The sequence below is a fragment of the Bolinopsis microptera genome, chromosome 7, assembly GCF_026151205.1.
Source record: "Bolinopsis microptera isolate Bmic1 chromosome 7, MBARI_Bmic_1.0, whole genome shotgun sequence".
NCBI lineage: Eukaryota > Metazoa > Ctenophora > Tentaculata > Lobata > Bolinopsidae > Bolinopsis > Bolinopsis microptera.
Window position 1 is genome coordinate 13,240,341 of NC_087078.1, and position 9,838 is coordinate 13,250,178.

The following is a 9,838-nucleotide window of genomic DNA, read 5'->3' on the forward strand; positions in this document are numbered from 1 at the left end:
TGTACAGCAAGCACACTGAATCATATTTTTTAAGCATAGCATAAATTATGATTTCTCAATGGGGGTTGCATGAAGATAATTTGATATTTAAAGTACTATTTAACTGTTTAATTATAAATGCCTAAATTCCATTAACATTTTAACAACTAGGTACATGATAAAATACCGCGGGTATTTTGTAATTATGTTATGGTAATCCTTACTTCAGTCTTAATAACACAGATTAAAACTAGATCAAAAGTCTTTTTACATCCTAGATGGTGCTTCAGTTTTCAATGCCTCGTGGGCCCGTTTTTACTCATCTTTGAGACATCCCTCGTTCAAGCTCACTCAAATGACACCTCCTTGTTCCCTCAGTTGATCAACTCTGTCGTCCAAGTGAGAGTAGATGTTCTCGTCGGGCTCACTTCCTGGTGTGCAGTTGTTCCATTCAGCACACCAACTTCTTTCTTCTTCCTCTGGCTCCTCCTGAAGTCTCACCGCTGATGGTCCTGCTCCTTCCGGCCAGTCACTGTACTCAACGTTAGGGGTCAATATGGAAGAATACCTTACTGCAACTCCTTGTTCTGGTGTCGTTACTTTCTCTTTCTTTTTCTTCATCATAAGGACTGCTAGGACGATGCACACTAAACCTAGTACGACTGCAATGCCAGCTATGATGGCAGTCATACCTCTACCACCGTGAACTATTTTTTCAGAGGACCCCTCTTTTCCTAGAGACTTCATTATACAAAAGACTCCATTGCCTATCTTGTCCAGTTCATTGCACACATCACAAGTGTATTGCTTCCAATACTGCCCGATTTCGCATGTTTGACATTGCGGAGATCCCTTTTTCGAAATAGTGTAGAGAGGACATTTTGTACACTCTACGGCAAAGTCACCACTGTAGTAATTCTCAGGACAGGGAATGCATTTCATTGTTTGGGAATGCCAGTAGTTTCCAGCAAGGCAGCTACACGCAGTATCGCTAAGAATAGAAGTAGTTCCATTTGGGCACTGGGTGCATTTTCCGATTGACTTCTGGAAGAAGTCATTTCCTGTGCACAGGATACACTTGTTGTTGCTCCAGAAAGTTTTTGTGCCACAAGAACAGTGACTTGATCCTGGTCGTGAGGTTGAGGAGGATGTGCAATCTTTACAGAAACTCATGTTTCCGACCTTGTAGTAGTTTTGTGGACATAGCTTACATGATCCAGTTGTTGGACTTTCCCACTCCCAGGTCATACCGTCCTCACAAACGCAGCTTGATTGGTTAGTTAATGTTCCTCTGTCACAAGTCATGCATCTAGATGCTCCTTTTGCGCTAGCTGAACCAGAGCTGCATTCTTCACAGTTCTGCCCATTCCAGAAGATCCCAGCAGGACAGGTACAAGACTGTGATCCAGATAGAGAAGTAGAAGGAGATGGGCAGTCTCTACAAGTGATCATTCCCCCAACTTTGTATGTGTTCGATAAGCAAGGCTTGCAGGACCCATTGCTTGGACCATCCCATTCCCAGACTATACCATCTTCACAGAGACAACCAGTGAGATCCTCAGTTGCACCATCACTACAAGTGATACAAGTAGTTGCTCCTCTGAAGCTAGCTGTGCCAGAGCCACACGGTTCACAGTTTTCCCCACTCCAAAAGCTTCCTTTTTCACAAGAACATGTTGCTGATCCTGCTAGAGATGATGCCCCTGTTGGACACAACTCGCATTGCATCACTGCTCCAGCCTTAAATTTGCCTTCTGGGCAAGGCACACATTTTCCTTCCATCTCATGATCCCACATCCAGTACTGCCCGTCTGGACAATCACAAGAACTCCCATCATCATTAGGCAGTGAGTCAACTGGACACTGAAAACATTTTCCACTAACACTTGCAGAGTCACTGGGACATTTTCTACATCGCCCATTACTCCACTGGGTTCCGACTCGGCAATCACACTGGACAGAGCCTGGCTTGGAGGTGGCGACACCTGGACATCTTATACAGGATGTAGATCCTGAGGTAGGACTGAAGAAGTTGGCAGGGCACATTGCACAGGTTAAGTTGTGTGTGTAGTGGCCTGCAGGACAGTCAGGTTTTGGACAAGTGATTTGGGGAGGACATGTTGGGTTTGGTAGACAAGTTGGTTGGGGAGGACAGGTTGGGTGTGGTGGACAGGTTGGGATTGGTGGACAGGTTGGGATTGGTGGACAGGTTGGGTGTGGTGGACAGGTTGGGTTTGGTGGACAGGTTGGGTTTGGTGGACAGGTTGGGATTGGTGGACAGGTTGGGTGTGGTGGACAGGTTGGGTTTGGTGGACAGGTTGGGTTTGGTGGACAGGTTGGGTGTGGTGGACAGGTGAGCACAGGTGGATATGTTGGGTGTGGTGGACAGGTTGGGTTTGGTGGACAGGTTGGGTTTGGTGGACAGGTTGGGTGTGGTGGACAGGTTGGGTGTGGTGGACAGGTTGGGTTTGGTGGACAGGTTGGGTTTGGTGGACAGGTTGGGTTTGGTGGACAGGTTGGGTTTGGTGGACAGGTGAGCACAGGTGGACAGGTTGGGTGTGGTGGACAGGTGAGCACAGGTGGACAGGTTGGGTTTGGTGGACAGGTTGGGTGTTGTGGACAATCTGGACATGTAACCTGTGGACATGCGGTTGCAGGAGGACAGGTCAACTGCGGACAAGTTGGCGCAGCAGGGGCTTCTGGGCAGGTTAGTTCCTGGCACATTGGGACTGTGCATTCAATTTGAGGCGGACACGTTGCTACTTCATCGATAGATCCTTCACAGGACAAGAACACATCCTCACTATGACCACAGTTGTGTGTAGTGGAGTAGGAGCACGAGTTCCACTCTCCACTTGAGCAGTCAACGTTATCCAACTTTATTTCTCTATCTCCTTGGATGTCGCCGAGTCGATTTCCAGATGTCCTTTCTTGAAGTCCTGTGAAGCCAATAAAACGACAAATTGCCATACCTGCGTTGTCGTCAAAGCTGTCGTCACAAACTGTTCCGTCGTTATAGAGAAGCAATGCGAGTGATCCTCCGTTAAGAACTTCGTTGCCGTTGTTGTCAATCAGTGAAAATTGGGGTGCTCCTGAAATTACATCTTTACAAATTTTTATTGGCAGTCGGTAGTATTTTATATATTTTTCAAACTATAATAATCACCCGAAATGCAAAGATGATAATTACGTCACCTTGACAAGTTAGAAAGACATCCTCAGAATGTCTACAGTTGTGAGTCTCTGTGTAGGAACAGCTATCCCATTCTCCACTGCTATCACAGTTCACATTGTCCAACTCTATCTCGTAGTTATCCTGTATTGTCCACTCGGTGTCCGAGTTCCAAGATATCTGCAGTCCAAACCCCATCTTTCGACAGATGGCATTCCCGGAATATTCGTTGAAAGAGTCGTCGCATACCGTTCCGCCTTTCCAGAGCAGAAGTCCTTCGGCTTGTGTTGTTATTGGCTGTCCATCTCTGTCCACCAATGTAAATTCGGCTATCAAGACTGAAAATAACTACTGATAGATTGATTTGGAATTGTATATCACTACATACCTCAAACGACTAGTTCCGATAAACTAGCATCCTTTCTGATAGTAATTCTGTTGTTTCCTTATTAGTAAGTTCCTTCGCTAAAATGTTTTTATTAAGTCAACCAAATTTTCGTGCGTCTTACGAAAAGATTTGTTGTTCATTGCGAGGCATAGGTAGTAACGTTCTGTGGTTATCAACAGCTACCATATCGTTAAAAAGTTGTAAGTTATAAAATATTCGAGATCGGAGATTTATTAGCAATTAACATGTTACCTTATTCCGTACACTTTAATTCAGACTTGCAGTTAAAACAGCAAACGGGAGAGTAACTAACAAGTACAGAAAATATTTAAACACCCGTTTATTATTTCGTTCATTGCCGTTCAAATTGTTACCAATCAGTTCAATTCATATTATGTAATGTGTTGCCGAAGGTTGACGTAAAACAACTGCAATGACAGGATCAGTTCATTCCGTCAACAACTAAAATAACAAAGTACGTAACATAATATACTAAGTCCTTCTTAATGGAATGTGTTGGCATAGTACCTGCCTTATGAAGTCAAGTTAATAGATCCACGTCACGAAAATGATATTTTGTCATGGTAATGAGTAGTGAATAATTTAAACCAATCATCCCTAAAAAGATGATATTATGTCATAGCAATACTAGCATGCACTACTTTAAATTTCTTTACCCAATATTGTGCTTCTAACTTATTAAAATGGTTACATGATTACATTGAACGCTTGAGTGTGATGGTATATTATATACTATTAAATAGTATTAGATTGTTACGTCATGATGTTAAAACAGTTGTTCATTGCATTATAATTGATTAATCACAATGCTGGCAAGCATTACCGTCGCCCTTATATTCACAATACTATTTACCCCCTATACTATTATATCCCCTTTATTGATTTCCAGGCATTAAGACTCATCGAAAGTAGATCAGCAGGTACATTTAAGTTCAAAACATTCTAATTCAATGTTAAAGATGACAGGAATAAGAAATAGTTATATGGAGGTTTTTAAGAAATTTGCGCAAAATACGCGCCAGCATGTTATACGAAATTAGGTAAAAAACCCAAAATCGCCATATTCAGGTGCCTTAAAAACCATGTTAAAATTGAGTTAGAGATCTGAAACTTTGCAGGGCGTCTAGACCTTGTCCAAATCGACTGTAAAAAAAATCTCATGTTTCAGGAGTATCGTGAAGTGGGTTTTCTGGAACCCCTGTTTTACAACAGATTGTCGTGAAGATATATATATATATAATATAGACGCTTTTTGCAGTCAATTGTAGCCTACATTTAAGTGTCCGTAGATTCGAAAGTATAAACGATACAGTCATCTCGAACCACAGGTTTTAAAGATAATCGTTTAAGCTTTAGTTTACATTGTATTGAAAAATAATTTAACGTCATCATCATCACTTGATGACGTCATCAAATTAAGTGTTTTAAAAACTTGATTTTTGACAAAGTAACAACTTTTCAAATCGATTTTACGCTATTAAGGAGTAATTTTATTCAAAATCTGAGGACATTTTTACCTTAGATAATTGTTCAAGCATTCCGAAAATCTACCGGAATAGTTTCCTACCTTGCTCCTTCATAAAGATATTTGCTATTGAAGTTAGTGCTTTTTTGAAGAATAATTTTATAAAAACACAAAAGTTGTGAATTAGTATTCTCTGGTGTTGGGTCATCCCTTGGGTTGTGGAGCTCAATTTTGCTTCTTAAAGGTGTAAATTGTGTTATAGGCTAGTTTTAAAGTTAAAAATCGAAAAGTTGCACACGTGGGGACACGCCCAAATTTATTTAAAATAGCTAAAATCACTAAAAATTTTGATTTTCACGATTTTTATCAACTTTGGAGTCCCGTTGTGATCCAAGTTCTTTTTGAAATCTTCTGAAACTTTGCATGCTTATCAAACTATATATTAAATACCACTATGCAAAAATTTACGGTGATTCAATATTGTATGCGCACGCAACGTCCGCTCAAAGTTTGCACGTGCGAAAGGTGAGAATTTTGCTCATTCGTGATTTCGAATATATTCTGCTTTCCACGATATTTAAATGGCATTATATATGAATTTAATGCCAACTTGAATGAGTAAAAAGTGCCATATTCAGTCGGTTATCGACAGATATACCTAACTAAACACAAGGAAACGTTTTCAAAGGCAGAATTTCGAAATCGTCGGAATTACCTCCTTGTTAATGAAGTTTCGATTGTGTAAATTATCCTGACATTATAATCAAAAAGAGATGATATTTGACCAAAACCCATAATCATGGGTAGAGTGTACCGCTGCCAGTGTCTCTCTTTTCCAAACAAAAGGAAATGATATTAATTTGAGGAACCGTCCGCTAATGCAAATTGATACCGAGAATGAAATCGGTCGCTCGCTTTTCCCATTTAATAAGCTTTATTACAATTCGTAAGCCGTGAATGAATGGGAAAAGCGAGCGACCGATTTCATTCTCGGTATCAATTTGCATTAGCGGACGGTTCCTCAAATTAATATCATTTCCTTTTGTTTGGAAAAGAGAGACACTGGCAGCGGTACACTCTACCCATGATTATGGGTTTTGGTCAAATTTAAATAACCGCAAAATGTAGATCAAATATAACAAAGATACATTTTTTTAAATGTTAACAATTTAAAAAATGTAAAAAATGTATTATCTCTTACCCGACATGAGGAATACCAATAATAGGGCAGAGAGCAAACGAATCATAGTGCGGGTTATACAAATATTTCAACAAAGCGAAAATGTATCTAATTTAATGTGATCAAATCGTAGACTTATGTGATTGCAGAAGATGGTGAAAATGTCCCTCTGAGTAGGTATGGAAGTTCTTGTTATTGTGAAATCATAGGTGTCGAATTTGAACCCGTCCAGAGTGAAAATGTGTTATTAGTGTATTTAATCATCACATTATGCAGTAAAGATTACAGTAGGAGCTGGTACAAACTTGAATTTGAGATTATTTTGACCAAATAATTCCTGAAAAACCTGTGCTATTCTTTTCTGAGATGACCCAGCACAACTATTAAGTATAATTAACTGAGCTACTATATCTTAAACTTGAAGAAATTCCCCCAGCAACGACTTGAAACCACAGAGAATTGACTAGTGACCTTTCTCATGTTCTGATTTTGGCTCGAAAGTTGACCGGGAAATTCGAAATTTTAGGTAAGGTTGTACAGAAAAGGATGTGCATATTATATAATATTATTAATATTAAAAATGTAACATCAATGACTGATTCATATAACTCCCTCTAACAAAGAAGGTAAGTAAAATAATAAATTAACTTAAATTTGGAGTTTAAAGTATTTTATTTTTCATAATACAAGCGGGATGTAAAAGCGATATTTCATTTCATGATGAACTCATTTCTGCTGGTGTGTGTTGAGTTTTACAAACAAATTCAAACGGAGGATACGATATATTATCTTAATAAATACCTGAATGATAAGGCGAATCGGTTCGCCACTACGGCTTGTGATGGTGAAACTGGGGAGGTATCTGAAAACATTGTTTATGTCACTGGTTGGTTTAGGATGGAATGTTGCTGCTACATTGAATTTACACTTATACCGTGTATTTGGACGTCGTGTTCTCTTTTATTGAAGAGTAGCTTTGTTTAAGCCATCTTCAAGATGGTTGTAGTTTTACAGCAAGACTATTAGTTTCATTATATATTTGCTCTAAAAACACGTTGAATGCTGGTTAACATTATATTTATTATCCTCCTCGATCACCGCATCACTATTATAATTATAGTATTATAGGACTAGCAAAGACAATATCCCACAAACAGTAGCACTAACCAATACCATATTACACTAACAATAATATATTTCTAGATGGTATTTTAGCAGAAGCTGGGAATGTTGTGATATACAAAATGATAAATTAAATGTACATATGTGGGACAGGGAGAGACACGGTCAAATGAGGTCACGTAAATAGAGTTTACCGGAAGATAAACTTCACTAATATTCCGTGCGAAGAATTCATTATGATCTTGTTGAACTTGTAAAACGGTTAAAGTTCTTGTAATGTACGGCACCGACAATTAGTTTTAGATTGCTCGTTAACATCAATTTCAAATATGGCGCCCTTGGCTGCAACATTTTAGGACTAACCTTGCCCATTAAACTCAAGTTGCTTCCTTAGTCCACATACACCAAGGCCAAGTCTTGAAAAAATAATAAACATGATGTGATAATTCCTAGCCCTCAAGCCCTGTCCTTAACTCCGATCTCAGCCCTAACCCAGGATCCATAAAATAACATAATATAAGGATGTTAAACTGCAGGCCATCTTCATGATTTTTGTCAGGTATTGGAGGTGTTTATATTTAACTTTGTTCTAAAGTTCTATTATCGTTTAATTATTTTAACAAATTTCGTAACCCACTGATATAATTTAATCCTTAGTTCGTTGAATGGTTGGTTGATCACCACAAACTTCAGGCCATGCCTGACGTACTTTTGGTGGTAGCACTTGTCTTCGTAACCCTCTTAGACCATGTCGATTGTAAACAACACAATATAGTGGTAATAGTAGCAGATGACCTGGGATACAACGATGTAGGATTCAGAGGATCTATTGCACTGACTCCAAATATTGATAGACTTGCTAACAAGAGTGTGATTCTGGAGAATCACATCGTAGCTGCTAGCTGCTCTCCTACTCGATCTGCTCTTATGACTGGTCGGTATCCAATCCGAACAGGATTCTGGAAGGGAAATATCAAACCAATGGAGGAGTTTGGATTGGGATTGGACGAGACCTTGCTCCCTGAGATGCTGAAAACAAAAGGAAACTCGACACACGGCGTAGGAAAATGGCATCTTGGTATGCATACTTGGGAACACACGCCTGCAAAGAGAGGTTTCGATACCTGGTTTGGTTCGTACAACAGTGAACAGGATTATTTCAAACATACAATGGCAAACCTGACAGACTTTAGGGAAAACTATTACGATGAGAATAGTAATTTAGTTGACGACATCCGGAATGATCTAACGGGACAGTATAACACATATCTGTTCACTGACAAGTCATTTGAGCTCATTCAAAACCACAACCAAAGCAACCCCTTCTTTCTTTATTTAGCATACACTGCACCTCATGTTCCCCACCAAGCTTTTAAGGAAGATGTAAAAAGATTTGCCTTACACATTCCTAAAAATACTCGTCAAAGAGAAGAGAGACAAATATATACGACTCAGATATCTGTAATGGATGAAGGGATAGGAAAAGTAATTGACACTCTACGTCTGAAAAGAATGATGGACAACACTGTTTTGTTATTCACTTCAGACAATGGAGCCTGTCATTTTGGAAGCAACTATCCTCTGAGAGGAGGTAAGAGATCTTATCTGGAAGGAGGCGTCAGAGCAGTATCCTTTGTTCACAGCCCACTCCTTGAAAAGTCTGGTTACACCAACACCAACTTACACCATGTGACTGATTGGTATGCTACATTTCAGAAACTAGCGGGAGACAACCCAGAGAAGCACAGTAAACCACAGTTACCAATAGACGGAGTTGACATCTGGAGATCTATCAATAATAACGAATCTTGCCGCGATGAGATTCTTTATGAATTGAGGGATCCTTCTAAAAGGCTGGACCCGGCAGGCAGAAATGGACTTGACAATCAACAATGCCAAAAAATATCCAATCAACCTCAAAACATTTGAAGCAAAATTCCGCAAAGCAAAACAAAAATTTTCTTCAGCGCAAGACTTTTTCGCTATTCGATGGAAGAATTGGAAGCTTCTTGTCGGCACAGGAATAATACTCCAAGGTTGGACTTCAGAAAGTGGACAGAGACACGAATACAACGGCCACGGGTCTTAAGTTACGGAGGAAAAATGCATATATGGAGAATAGTGTCTGGAACATTCCTTTTTGATCTGACCACAGATGTCAGAGAGGAACACAATATAGCTGATAAATATCCTGATATGGTGATGAAATTGCTGGATAAAAAACAAGGATATTTGGACAAGATGAAGACGGTTGAAGAACGGAATTTTTCAAATAAAGGAAAGGTTGATGGAGTTTGGAAACCCTGGGTAGAACTATGAAATGGTTGAATGTGAAGTTGTTAAACAATGATATTTTTGCAATATAGTTATTACACCGATAAAATAAAGAATTTTAATTGTATTTTGATGGCTATCTGGAATTATTCCGTGAAAGAAAATTGCACGACCGTAATTATTATTTTTCATAATTTCAATATTCCCTTAAGTTGAATTCAAATTGAAAAACTCTTA

The 9,838-nt window shown here is 39.3% G+C and overlaps 2 protein-coding genes across 2 annotated transcripts; one reads left to right on the forward strand and one right to left on the reverse strand.

The window, feature by feature from the left end:
• Positions 1-330: 330 nt before the first annotated feature.
• On the reverse strand, positions 331-6,315 carry LOC134818717 (multiple epidermal growth factor-like domains protein 6). The gene is made up of 3 exons (XM_063828360.1): positions 6,227-6,315; positions 3,175-3,489; positions 331-3,071 (listed from the first exon to the last, which is right to left on the reverse strand). Exons 1-3 carry the CDS (start codon positions 6,270-6,272, stop codon positions 331-333), a joined length of 3,102 nt encoding a protein of 1,033 aa, XP_063684430.1. The 5' UTR covers positions 6,273-6,315.
• Positions 6,316-7,999: 1,684 nt separating this feature from the next.
• LOC134818394 (arylsulfatase B-like) lies at positions 8,000-9,387 on the forward strand. The gene has a single exon (XM_063827919.1). The coding sequence runs from the start codon at positions 8,024-8,026 to the stop codon at positions 9,254-9,256; it is 1,233 nt and encodes a 410-aa protein (XP_063683989.1). The 5' UTR covers positions 8,000-8,023; the 3' UTR covers positions 9,257-9,387.
• Positions 9,388-9,838: the final 451 nt, after the last annotated feature.

Excerpts from the sequence above, each read along its gene's own strand:
- LOC134818717 (XM_063828360.1), bottom strand. The coding sequence starts at position 6,272 with ATGATTCGTTTGCTCTCTGCCCTATTATTGGTATTCCTCATGTCGG. Across the intron at positions 3,490-6,226 it reads ATTGGTATTCCTCATGTCGG|TCTTGATAGCCGAATTTACA; the intron begins GTAAGAGATAAT and ends AGTTATTTTCAG. Across the intron at positions 3,072-3,174 it reads TGTCTTTCTAACTTGTCAAG|GAGCACCCCAATTTTCACTG; the intron begins GTGACGTAATTA and ends ATGTAATTTCAG.
- LOC134818394 (XM_063827919.1), top strand. The coding sequence starts at position 8,024 with ATGCCTGACGTACTTTTGGTGGTAGCACTTGTCTTCGTAACCCTCTTA.